A 13303-nucleotide genomic window follows, 5' to 3' on the forward strand; every position below is an offset into this window, starting at 1 on the left:
TTGCACGAGGGACCCAAGCTGCCGTGGTGTGAGTGTGAGAAGTGGCTTCAGATCAAAGTTGTGTCCCTCGGCCGGTGTTCCTCAGAGGTGAGGCCCTGATCTCCGTGCCCGGTGGTGGGATGGGCACCTGTCAGCACAGCGCCCTGACCCGCCGGGGTGGAGCTGGGCTGTGCAGGCTGCGAGCTCCGTGCCCCCCTGCCCTCTGCCCCTGCCCTGCCCAGGCTCCAGCCAGCCCTTCACACGGTTTGCCCCCTTTTCTGCGTCCTGGGGTCTGGCCCTGGGCGGGAGGTGATGGTGAGCTTGGAGGTGCCACCAGCCCCCCACACCCGCGTCCCGCCAGCCTGCCTGTGCCCACTGGGGCTTCTCCCCACGCTCCTGTCTGTGGTTCTCTGCTTTGCATGGAGCCCATCGGCATCTTTGGTTTTAAAAAAGTAGAGTTATTTCTGTCTCCATCCCCACCAGTGATTTCTTTCTTCCTTGTGGTCCGGATCCTGCATTTGGCTCTCCAGCCGGGGCGCGGCCCAAACAGTGTCTGATTTAAAACCTGCTGGAGATCACAGGAGCCAGCATGGGAGGGAGGCGTGTGGATGAGAAGCTGGAGGTGGGAGTCGGGCGGCCCTGCGCCCTGTGTCCGGGCAGAAAGTGCCACCTCGCAGGCTGGCCCAGCCCGTCCAGCTCGGCCAGGCGCTGCCGTGATGAGGGAGTAGGACCCCGCCTGCTCAGGGGTCCACCCTGCCCTTTCTGCCTCTTCAGGGTGAGGGGCTGAGAATAACAGCCCAGAGGGAGTGGAGTCCAAGGGAGGGGCTGGAGCAGAGGGGAGCTGGTAGTGGGGTTGCGGAGCCCAGGGACCACTTTCCCTTCTCTCTCTCACTCTCTTTGTATCTCCATCTGTGTGTGTGTGTCCTAAAAAAAAAAAAAAAAGAAAGATGAAGAGACGATCCTGGGTTATCCCTGAAGCCCCCTGTAATCCCAAGTGTCCTTAAAGTGGAAGAAGGGGGCACAGACTTCAGAATCAGAGTGATGGGGAGTGATGGGGGTTTGAGGACTCGACCCGCCGGTGCTGGCTTGGGAGGTGGGGGGAGGGGCCACGAGCCAAGGACTGGGGGCGCCTCTAGAAGCCGGAAAAGGCAAGGGAACAGGTTCATCCCGGGAGCCTCCTGCAGCCACGAGCCCCGCCCTCACCTCGATCTTAGCCCAGAGAGACCGCCGCTGGATGCTGACCTACGGAGCTGTAGGGTAATGGACTTCTGTTGTTCTGGGCCAGTAGGTTTGGGGTCATTTGTGACAGCTGCCACGGGGAGCTAATCCTCCGTCCTTAAGGGGTATGGAGTGAAGTCTGGCTATCTCTGAAGAGCAGGGTCCCTGTTTTCCCTCCCCTCCCCCTCGAGCCCAATGTCCAGCGCCCCGAGGTGCTGGATCAATGATCTGCAGCTGATGTAGTGATTGCACGAGGGACCCAAGCTGCCGTGGTGTGAGTGTGAGAAGTGGCTTCAGATCAAAGTTGTGTCCCTCGGCCGGTGTTCCTCAGAGGTGAGGCCCTGATCTCCGTGCCCGGTGGTGGGATGGGCACCTGTCAGCACAGCGCCCTGACCCGCCGGGGTGGAGCTGGGCTGTGCAGGCTGCGAGCTCCGTGCCCCCCTGCCCTCTGCCCCTGCCCTGCCCAGGCTCCAGCCAGCCCTTCACACGGTTTGCCCCCTTTTCTGCGTCCTGGGGTCTGGCCCTGGGCGGGAGGTGATGGTGAGCTTGGAGGTGCCACCAGCCCCCCACACCCGCGTCCCGCCAGCCTGCCTGTGCCCACTGGGGCTTCTCCCCACGCTCCTGTCTGTGGTTCTCTGCTTTGCATGGAGCCCATCGGCATCTTTGGTTTTAAAAAAGTAGAGTTATTTCTGTCTCCATCCCCACCAGTGATTTCTTTCTTCCTTGTGGTCCGGATCCTGCATTTGGCTCTCCAGCCGGGGCGCGGCCCAAACAGTGTCTGATTTAAAACCTGCTGGAGATCACAGGAGCCAGCATGGGAGGGAGGCGTGTGGATGAGAAGCTGGAGGTGGGAGTCGGGCGGCCCTGCGCCCTGTGTCCGGGCAGAAAGTGCCACCTCGCAGGCTGGCCCAGCCCGTCCAGCTCGGCCAGGCGCTGCCGTGATGAGGGAGTAGGACCCCGCCTGCTCAGGGGTCCACCCTGCCCTTTCTGCCTCTTCAGGGTGAGGGGCTGAGAATAACAGCCCAGAGGGAGTGGAGTCCAAGGGAGGGGCTGGAGCAGAGGGGAGCTGGTAGTGGGGTTGCGGAGCCCAGGGACCACTTTCCCTTCTCTCTCTCACTCTCTTTGTATCTCCATCTGTGTGTGTGTGTCCTTGTCTCTCTGCGTGTCTCTGTCTCTCTGTGTCTCTCCCTGTCTCTGTGTATCTCTGTCTCTGTCTCTCTGTCTCTGTCTCTGCTTTTGGTGGGTTGGGGGCTCAGCTCCAGAGGAACCCCCAGGCAGGACTCTGAAGCAAGCCGAGGCCCCAGCTCTGCATTTCTGTGCTGCACGGTGAGTAACCTCAGCTACGCAGCTCTGGACCCCAGCCCAAAATCAGCTCAGAGGTCTGAGGGTCAGCAGTGCAGGTGGGCGCACCTGGATTCTGTGCTCAGGGTCGTATGGGCCCAGAGTCGGGGTGTCACCTGGCTGGGCTTTGGCTGGAGGCCCTGAAGGAGGACCCCGCCCCCCAGCGCGCTGAGCTGTCGGGGATGAACCAGGCAGTGCGAAGCAGGAGTGTTTTATTATCTTTACACACAGTCTCACGTCCGTGGCCGATCCAGGGTCTTTATCACAGAGAGGGGAGATGTCTGGACCCGCTGCGTCCCTAGTGCCCTCCGTCTGGTCGTGTGAACCCAGGGATGTTGGCCTGTGGCCAGGTCGTGGGCCCTCACTGAGGGCACGCTGCCCCCGGGGGTGTTTGGAACTGTGCAGGCCAGGTGTTGTCCCAGTCAATACCAGCACATAGGACCTGGACACAGGTGTCCAGGGCTGCCCTGGCCGGCAGCACCACCGTGGTGGACGGGCCCCTGGCCAGGCCCCGGGGTGAGATCCAGAGGTGCCGCCACCATCCGCTTGGGTAACGAGACCTACCCGGAGCGACAGAGTAGCCAACAGACCAGGGCTCTTGCAGTTCAAGAAACCTAAAACCCACGTGAGCTGGGTCAAAGGAAGAAAGGCCCTCCACCGCAGGGATGCAGTGGCCTTTCCTGGACCCCGAGAGTGGAACGTGGGGTCCAGCCTCCCCCGGTCCTGGAAGCAGGATGCGGGGGGAGCTTGTCAGGAGCCAGGCCAGCTCAGCCGTCTCTCTAGGGCCACACGTGCGTCATCACCGCCCCGAGCCCCTTGCCTCAGTCTCCCTCCTTCGCTCCTCCCCCACCCCACAAAGTGTTCCCACAGTGACAGCCTCTCTGCATGAATGGAGGTGTCCTCTGTTCACACGGGGAGCAGAGACTGGCCACTTCTATTCCAGGTCCCCAGGAGGGGGTCTGATGGGCCGGGCCGGGCAGCTCTGACCAGGGCGTGAGGTTCTGTGCACAGATATGGTTGGGGGTCCTGCTCTGTCCCGGGGGCAGAAGGATACTTTCAGAGAGGGAAGACCAAGACGTCTTCCTGGAGGACAACTGTGGCCGACAGCCCACCTGGGAAGGGACTTAGACGCGTGACGGTGTTATACCTTCACCACAAGGCCAAGGTCAATACTGCTGCTAGCCCCATGTACAGATGAGAAAACTGAGATTCGGAGAGCTTGTTTCCTGCCCAGGCCCTGCAGCTAGTGAGGACTTAAGCTCACGTTTCCTTGTCTAGATGCAGGCTTCCTTCCTGCCTCTCCTGCCTGTGACATCTCACGAGCAAGGGAACCGTCCCACGTGGGACCTGGGTGGGGATCGGGGCCGGCGTGCCCACGCAGCCTTGGCCCTGCTCTGGCGTCTGGCCTCTCCCCACGCCCGACTCTTGACCCGACAGCCCACCTCCTCCCCACGCCGTCCTTTGAATTCGTTTTTGGCCTTTCAGAGTCTTAATAGATTTTCTTTGAGGAGATTCCTCTTCATAAACAGTCACGCTCGAGGCTCAGAGGCCATCAGTGTCTCCCCGGATGCCCCATCCTGGCTTCCTCGTGAGCTAGACGGGACCCTCTTCCCAGCCGCTCTGCGTAAAGGTCTATTTTAAATGCTGACAGTCTGAAGCGTGTCATGCGATCTGTCACTCCCTCTCACGAGTCACAAGAGTATATGGAATGGAATTTCCAGGGTGGTTTTTCTTTTCCCCCTTTCAATGTAGATTTTTCTAGGCCATATTCCAAGAAAAACTTTCAGGGCACATCAGCTTAATCACTGCGTGGTCCTCTCCTGGGAAAGGGGGTTACGTCCCTAGTCGCACTGGTGGCGGAGGGGATGTGTCATGTTGAGAAGGCAGAGCGTACAAACGTCTGGTTGGATAGTTGAGTAAATGAGAGCTCAGAGCGGCAGAGTGAGGTCCCACGCCATCACCACCAAGGTCAGGACTAGAAATCCAGTTTCTCAGTTTGTAGAACGGCTACTTCCATTCCCTTGGCAGCCAGCAAACTCAGCCTCTGGGCCATATCCTCAACTCTTCACAGTCAGACCCAAGGAGGTGACAGTGCCCACGCTGGATAAGAACAAAGGGTCCAAGAGCGTGTGTGGGTTTTATCCCGTTGTTCAGTTACTGCACAGCTGTTGATCACCTACTGTGTGCCAGGCTGTGTTGTAGGAGCTGGGGACCCAGCAGTGCAGTGAACTTTGAGCTGGGGAAGGAATGTCCCAGAGAGAGTCTAGCAAGTGCAAAGGCCCTGAGGTGCAAATGAGCTTGTCATGTTCAAGCAACAAAAAGGAGGCTAATAGGGCGGGAGTGGAGTGACCGCGGTGGGGGCGGGGAGCAATGGGAGGGGAGGGTTCAAAGGCAGGGCTGCGTAGCGTCGGGCCTGTGTCATCGGAGGGCTCGAGGAGGGGACTCTATTCCACTGGGAGACTGTCGGAAAACGTTAAGCAGAAAAGTGGCATCACCTGATTACATGTTTTGAAGCTCATGCTGTATAGAGGTTCAGGAGATGATTCAGATCATTCATCAGTAGTGACTGCTGGCCTCCAAGCTGAGTGGGACTACAGACATTTCTGAGCACCTGCTGTATGAAGCACTGAGCCTGGAACCTGGCCCAGGAGGTGGGCCTGTCTGTGAACTACTAGGTTCTTGCATTTGAGAAGTTTCTACGTGGCTTAGGAAACAAACGAGTGAATAGTTCCCTCTTGGTTGGCTGGTTTTTCTGTCTCCTTTGTCGTAACCAGAGGCCCCCTCTGAGACATGTAGAGGTCTGTGCTGTGTGCCGTGCTCTCTCCATGTCTGATGGGATGCGTTCCTGTCGTCCGTCGTGTGGTTTTCCATTTTCTCCTAGAAGGTGTGAGATCCTCACAGACAAGGGGCCAGACTCAGCCTCTGCCTTGATGTTGTCTGGGCTTCCTTTCTACTTTTGGTTGCCAGAAAGCCAGCTCTGCCACACTTGAGCAAAACATGGAATGTACTGGCTCGCATGACAGAGAAGGCCATGCGTGGTCTGCATCGGTCAGCTTGGGCCAGGGAAGGCTGCAGTAACAAACAGGCCCCCGATCTCAGTGGCCTAAAACCACCAAGGTCTATTTCCCACTCACACCACCTGTTTGTCATGTGTCCCAGGGGGCACACCTAGGGACCCTGACTGACAGAATAACCACTGTCTCAAACATTTTGGTTGCCATGCCCATGGACAAAGAAACAGTAGGGGGGCGAGGGGAGGCGGGGCGGTGGGGGGGATCTTGGATTGGGAATTAAATGTTCCATCCACCCAGGAAGTGAAGTAAATGAGTTCTTCCGAAAACGCATTGGCCGAAATGAATCGCAGGGATCCATCCAACCACATGCCCAGAGGGAGGAAAGACAGAAATATTGAATGAGTAGCCCTCATGACCACCACAAGCCAAGATCCAGGGATTCTCAGCATCGGGCCGCTGGTGTCCCTCTGTCCCCCAGCCTCCCGCTGTGTGCAGGCTGCATTCATTGGGTAGTTTTCCCCATGATGTGGTGGGATGGCCACTGGTTGCCCACACCCCACGTCCTCCCACCTCGCGGCCCATGAGAAAGCCGAGATCTCCTTCCTCAGCATCCAGACCTCAGCACACCTCAGAAGGCCAGCTGGCCCTCCGTGGGCCACGGGCAGCTTGCTGGTGAACATGCCTCCTCCCAGGGCCCCAAGTGGATGCTGACCCAGGAGGCTGTGCTGTGCAGTATCCCTCGGTGACCTCAGGCAACTCACTCAACCTCTCTGAGCCTCACCTTCCTCGGCTGTAAACCAGGGATAGTAACAGTATTGAGCTCTTGCCCATAAAGCACTTAGAATACACGGGGCCCTGCATGGATGTTTCGGAACACGGTAGCTGTTGGCTGCTGTCAGCCAGGCTGGGGAGGCACAGAGTTGGGGGTCTGCTCACTTTAATTTGCAGTGGGCGTGCCTGCCCCTCCCCCAGCTCCTCCCCCGTTGCCCCACCCCACCCCCATGCCAGCACCTCCCCAACTCCCTGGGCCTCCCAGGTCACACCCCCGCAGCGGCTGCCCCCCCCCATCCCCCTCCCTCTCAGCCTCCTAGGTGGGGGCCGGCCGGGGCGCCGCCAGAGCCCAGGCCGCCCCCGGCATCAGCACGGCCAGGGCCTTGGGCCCCGCCGCGTGGAACTTCTCGTGCCGGTGCGGGTTGGAGCGCCGGCTGAAGCTCTTGCGGCAGAGGGGGCAGCAGCAGGGCCGGACGCGGCGGTGGGTGCGCTGGTGGGCGGTGAGGTGCGAGCTGTGGCTGAAGCTCTTGCTGCACTCGGGGCACGGGTAGGGCTTGACCCTGGTGTGGGTGCGCTGGTGCGCTGTGTGACCTCGAGGGCCACCTTGGGAGGTGGAAGGTCCCAATCCTCCGTGCGCAGCGATAACCAGGTAATACAGCACTTTCCATTTGCCGAGCACCGTTCCAGCATTTTCCCTGTATTAATTCATTTACTCCTCCATCACTTCCCTGTGAGTAGGAACTATTATTATCCCCACTTTACAAATGAAGAGCCTGGTGACTTGCAGCCAGTAAACGGCAGAGCTGGGCTCTGAATTCAAGCCAGTGTAGCCTGCGAGCCCACATCCCTCATCATGGCACTCTGCTGCTTCTGCAAAACAGCGCCAAGAAATCCACTTAGTCCTGGCTGCTGTGGGAGACCAAATAAGGTGAAGGACTTTCATTTACTAAAATAAAGAGATAATTTAGCAAAGCTGCAGTGATGGTTAGGATGATGATGATGGTGATGATGACAGAGATGACGGTGATGTGATGAGGGTGATGCTGTGATGATGGTAGCAATGGTGATGATGATGGTGGTGGTGATGCTGTCCCTCAGGACCCCTTTCCTGTCCCTTGGGGCCATATCTCAGAGCAGAAGTCTGACTGTGTCTAGAAGCCAGAGGACAGGGAAGGCCTGTGCAGTGAGAGAGAGATTTTTTTTTTTTTCTTTTTTCTTTTTTTGCGGTACGCGGGCCTCTTACTGCTGCAGCCTCTCCTGTTGCGGAGCACAGGCTCCAGACGCGCAGGCCCAGCGGCCACGGCTCACGGGCCCAGCTGCTCCGCGGCATGTGGGATCCTCCCGAACCAGGGCATGAACCCGTGTCCCCTGCATCGGCAGGCGGACTCTCAACCACTGCGCCACCAGGGAAGCCCTGAGAGAGAGTTTTTCACAAAACAGAGACAATATGATTCCAAAAGTTCCCCTTTCTCTTATAAAACAATTATGGTAGTGGAAGGGAATCCATTGTTTTTAAGGCCAGATTAATAACTTGTTAAATCCCGTGTTTGTCTCCACCCTTCCCTCTTTTGTTTAACATTTTCTTGGTCCATGAAATCGCAAAGTCTGGGAACCACTGGCTAACTGACCTAGAAAGGGTCCCTTTCTGAAACATTTGTTTCCTCTGGCAAAGATGTGGACAGGTACACACAACACACACACACAACACACAACACACACACACACACACACACACACGTTGAGTACGCTCTCTGCTCCTTCGATCTGGAACCTCTGACCTCAGCCAAGGGCCTGCACCAGCCAGCTCTCAGGGCCCAGTGGTTCCCTGGGCAACAAACACAGAGCTGCCACGTGGGGCATAAACAACAGGCAATTAAGAGAAATAATAACAATTAACAGCCCATCCCCACGGTCATTCAGTGGCTTCACGAGCTGCTCTGCTTAACCCTACAAACAGGTTCCAATCCCACTTAACCCTCCCGGGCCCAGCCCTTATGTGGGTTCCACACGGATGTCACAGGGCTGGCCTGGCCAGATGCACTGCCTGGCCCACATGCTCCCCCCCTGCACAGTGATCTGACTGCTGGGGCCCTCAGCCCAGCCCGTGGAAAGTCAGCATCTGTTAGCTTTATCCTCACCCCACCCCCAGGATCCTGAGCCCCAGAGAACAGAGCTGAGGCCCCACCCCATCTGAGCAGCCTTCTAATCCCTGCATTTGGGGCACAGGGCCTGACCTTCAGGTGGACTTGATAAATGGTAACTAGATTTGAACATGTACACAATGCAAGATGACAGGGAGGAGGGGAACAGGGACACGGAACACCTGGGTACGTTGGGTCTGGCCGCCAGGCACAGGGGATGTGCATGCAGCTCGGCTGGACCAGTGCCCTCAGGCCACTCTGCCAGTGTGCAGTGTATTTCTGTTTGCTGATTTGCAATGGACTCTTGAGATTGGCTCAGCAAGCTCTGACATTGGGTGTCTGCCAGGAGTTAAACGCCAGAGGTGATACAGAGAGAAATAAGGCCAAATCCCCACCTTTGAGCCCCGTAGAGAGCACGGAGACTCGGGTCCTCTCCGAGGGTCCCTTGGTGCGGCCTGCTGGTTCTGAGCCTGGGCCCTGGAGCCCACCTGCCCGCCGGGGGCCCACCCTGCCCCTACTGTTTAGCAGGATGTGCCTTTGCATCGGCAGTGTTCGCAGACACCATCCGTAAAATGGGTCCAACCGTCGTGCTTCCCTCGCTGGGCTGCTGTGACCAGCAAGTGGGAGTGGATCGGCCCAGATGGCCACAAATTGTGGCCCAGGGGAAGGACTCAAGAAATGTTAGTGAGGACGAAGATGTTATTGACCCAGGTTCTTGGACTCTTTAATCAATAGAAATTGATGAGGCCAGACGAGAAATTCAGACAAAGCTTTACTGGGACTCATGCTGCAGCGTAGGAAGAGAGAACAAGAAACCCCGAACCCCAAGCGGCGGGGGGCGAGCTGGCTTCTTAAATGGGGTGAGGGCGGGGCAGATCGGTGGGCCGAGCCAGAGGAGGGGCTTAGGTGGTCTGCCCACCCCCTTGGTGGTGCCATGTGCAGGGCTCATGCACAGTACCCTGCTTTTTCTCCCTGTACCTCAGAAGTGGCAGTTGGGCTTTTGGGTCTTTTTGCATCTTGTTGTTCATAATTTGCCCCAACTGTGCATGTGAGTGTTTATTTTTATTTATTTATTTACTATTTTAAGTTTTTAAACATCCACCCCTCCCCTGGTCACAGTGACATTTTTTTAATTTAAATTTTATTTTTTTTGGCTGTGCAGTATGTGGGATCTTAGTTTCCCGGCCAGGGATTGAACCCACGCCCCTTGCATTGGGAGCGCGGATTTATTTTTAGTCCCTTAGAGGTTCTTTGTATCTGTTGCTTCGTATCTGTTGCTGAGGAGACGTTTGTCCAGGGGCAAACACTCCGGTGAGGGGGTCCCAGGTCCCAGCCTGTCTCAAAGACAGTGATGACACAGCAGAGACACGCCAAGCAGAGGCGAGTGCCTCACTCCACAACGAGGACACCAAGGTCCTGCAGAGGGATTGGAAGGGTGGCGTGAAATGGAGCAAAAGCAGAGGGGCCACACTTGGCTGGACTTGGCAGGACCTGCAGAGTGACACACGCACCCTCTCCCTGGGGGCCGTGACAGACATATGAGAGAGTATAGGAGCAGAACTTGGAACAGGGCCTGGTACCCAGTCAGCACTCAATTAGTGTCAGGGACCGAGATGGTGACGAAGATGTTGTCACCGTTCAGGGGATGGTAACTTTCGTATTGTTGGGGCCTCGGGTGGAGTGATGGGAAAGGGGCAGAGAGGCAGGGGGAGCTGAGTCACTGAGAACCCGGCCGCAGGTCCTTTAAGACATCACTAGCTGCTGTTAACAAGCAAATCCCTGGAGTGTAGCACAAGGCAATACAATTTTGTTGCTTCTTTTAAGAGCTAATGCACAGAGACCCAGGCTTTTGCCAGGAATCCCTGATGATCCCATCATCCTGTCGAGCCTGGGAGTCCTAGCTTTGAGCTGGGAGACGCAGCAAGAGAGGTTAGCGAGAGCTCCCTGGCCTCCATAGAAGCCAAGCTTGGAAGGGACACACGCATGCACGCACGCACACACACACGCGTGCGTCCTATTGGTGGGAGCTGGTCACGTGGCCACACCTGGCTGCAAGGGGTGCTGGGAAATGTAGTCCTGGGCTGGACAGCTGCTCCTCCCAGCACCCCCAAGGCAACACCACGCCATGTAGAAGGGGAGCGTGTGTTTTTGCTGCACAGGCTGCCTCTGGGCATGAAAGGAGCCAAGAGGTATCAGTGCGACCCTTCTCAGAGCCCTTGCATGTGTTCACTTTTCAGCCGAAAACGTGCATTTGGGTTTGAGTAAAATCACGTTCACCTTGGAAGGTGGTGTCAAGGAGACTGACGGCAGAGAGGGTCACAGGGTCCCTCAAAATGAGAGTTTGAGCCATTTTTCCTGAAGCCAATCACATAATTTCTCTGTATTGTTTCCAGGGTTTGGGAAAGAGAGTGCCCAGGAGATTTTATTTGGGGGAAAATACCTAAACAGTAAATCATAAGCTGCTGTATTTCTTGCATTTGTGTTGTTGTGGGTTTTTTTCCCTCCAGCTCTGAGCTATCGATTAAGTCTAATTACATCATTCATATAATTTCCCGTGAGATTTAAGTCGAAATTTGCTGAGTAAGGAAAGTAAGCAGGGGACTTAATTAGGAACTTAATCAAGTTTTTTTGTTTGTTTCTAGGAGAAAGTAACTATAATCAGGAAAAATAACAATAAACATTTCCTTTCTCCCAAAGCAGTCATCCGCGGGTTCTCGGAGTTGCTAGATGGTTCGGCAGCATCACCTGAGAGTACCACTGTCGCGGATTCTGTGTGCTGAGTGGACCCGCTGCTGTTCTGGCCGGAACCTCCAGAGCCCTGTCTTCTTTGCAGAGAGCATCCTGCACCAGCCAGGGACGCTGGGACTTGCCTCCATTTGGGAATGGAGCTCATGACTCTCCAGTAGTCAGCCTTGAGGTTCATCTGCGTCCCCCCGAGTTTGCAAAGTTAGGCCACAGACCAAGGCCGCGTCTTCCTCCCAGATCTTTCCGCAGGAGAGCGGGTCGCATGCTTCGTAGGTCAGATAAATGAGGGGCCCGGCCGGCCTCGCGTGGTTTCAACATTCGGGGACCGTGACTTTCTAAACAATGTCTCTCTTCCCTCTCTGCAGAAACTCGTGCAGACCGCAGCAAGAAACTCTTCCGCCACTACACGGTCGGCTCTTATGACAGCTTTGATGCTTCCAGGTAAGGCGTGATTCTTTCTCTGCCAGGCCCGCTCCGGTCAAAGATGCTCGTAGGTGTCCTGAAAGCGCTGGACCACCTTGCATGGAGCACTTGGAACCCCTTGGCTTGCTTCCCGCTATGGGTCCCCGTCACCCACCGCCCAGACGTGGGCTGGGATGATGGAGACCACCGTCTTCCAGAGGACCCGCCCGAGAGGTGGGCTCTGTGCCGCCTGCAGTTTGGGGTCGGGCTGGAGTGCACTTGTGGGATGGCCAAGGGAGAGAGCTGTCTTTCAAGGAGGAGGAAACCTGGCGTTGTCTGGGGGGAAAGCAGTACAAATGGTAAAGATGACAGTGCTTGGCGGCCATAGGAGCCTTGAGGCAGCACCAACGTATCAGCATCCCCCCCCGGGGGGTGGGGGGCAGAATATGAGGATGCCTCTGGGTTTCCCCTCCTCCAGCCCCCTACAGCCACCAATCTGCTTTCTGTCACTAAGGATTTGCCTGTTCTAGACTTTTCCCAGAAATGGAATCCTACAGTATGTAATCTTCCGTGAATGGCTTCTTTACCTAGAAGAATATTCTCAGGGTTCATCCATGCTGTAGCGTGTATCATTCCTTCATCCCTTTTGTTCCCTAATTTTTTACTGTGGTAAAATATAAATAACATGCAGTGTGCTGTCTTAACCATTTTGGAGTGTACAGCTCAGTGGCGTTAAGTACATTCACATTCTTGTGCAACCATCACACCATCCATTTCCAGAACACTTTCCATCTTGCCAAACTGAAACTCCATCCCCATGAAACACTCACTCCCCTTCCCCTCCCCCAGCCCCTGGCGCCCACCATCCTACTGTCTGTCTTCATGAATTTGACTACTCTAGGAACCTGGTATGAGTGGAATCATACAGTATTTGTCCTTTTGTGTCTGGCTTCTTTCACTGAGCATCATGTCCTCAAAGTTCCTCCCTGTTGGACCAGGTGTCACAGTGTCCTTCCTTTTTGAGGCTGAATAATATTCCTTTGTATGGATGGACCACATTTTGTGTCTCCATTCACCCGTGGATGGACGCTTGAGGTGCTCCTACCTTCTGGCTGTTGTAAATATGTGGCTGTGGACATTTGTGTACAGATACTTTTTTGAACACCTGTTTCCAGTTCTTTGGGGTGTATACTTAGGAGTGGAACTGCTGGTCACCTGGTTTTAGCGTCGACCCGTCCCAACCACCTTTCTCTTATAAACAAGATGCGCTATAACAGAAATGCCATTCCCAGCAGAGTAGCCAGTCCCCTCTTCCGGGGGGCTTTGCAGACTCTCCAGGTCTTGCTAAGATTGTCCACTTTTTTACCTTAAAAGCCCAGGTTGTGATCGTTGGCCTGGCCACCAGCGCAGCCCCGAGAGAGCATTCAGAGGCTGATGGCTTCCAGGGAGTTACACCCACCCCTGGCTTCTGCTGATGAGTCTTTATCTGGGTCAGATGAGTTGTTTTTGCCTTAGCTGGAGGCCGTCTGTGAAAGTGGACCCTGGGCCCATGGTCACGGTCAGCATGCTGTCACTCTTTGCTTCCGTTCTAGCAGGGAGGGCGTCTGAGTCTCCGAGAAGCCCAAGAGCTGTTGCCATGGTGACTTGGAGGGCTGTCCAGGCTGGGAGTGGGGCTTTGAGGGAAAGAGGGCC

The 13303-nt window shown here is 56.0% G+C and overlaps 1 protein-coding gene across 1 annotated transcript in view; it reads left to right on the forward strand.

The window, feature by feature from the left end:
* Positions 1 to 13303, forward strand: part of SHANK2 (SH3 and multiple ankyrin repeat domains 2) — a 474374-nt gene that overhangs the window by 269535 nt on the left and 191536 nt on the right. The window contains exon 13 of the mRNA XM_007466013.1: positions 11575 to 11650. Within this exon, the coding sequence (XP_007466075.1) occupies positions 11575 to 11650 (76 nt within the window). The remainder of the gene's footprint in view (positions 1 to 11574; positions 11651 to 13303) is intronic.

The sequence above is a fragment of the Lipotes vexillifer genome, unplaced genomic scaffold, assembly GCF_000442215.2.
Source record: "Lipotes vexillifer unplaced genomic scaffold, Lipotes_vexillifer_v1.1 scaffold1094, whole genome shotgun sequence".
NCBI classification, from domain to species: Eukaryota; Metazoa; Chordata; class Mammalia; order Artiodactyla; family Lipotidae; genus Lipotes; species Lipotes vexillifer.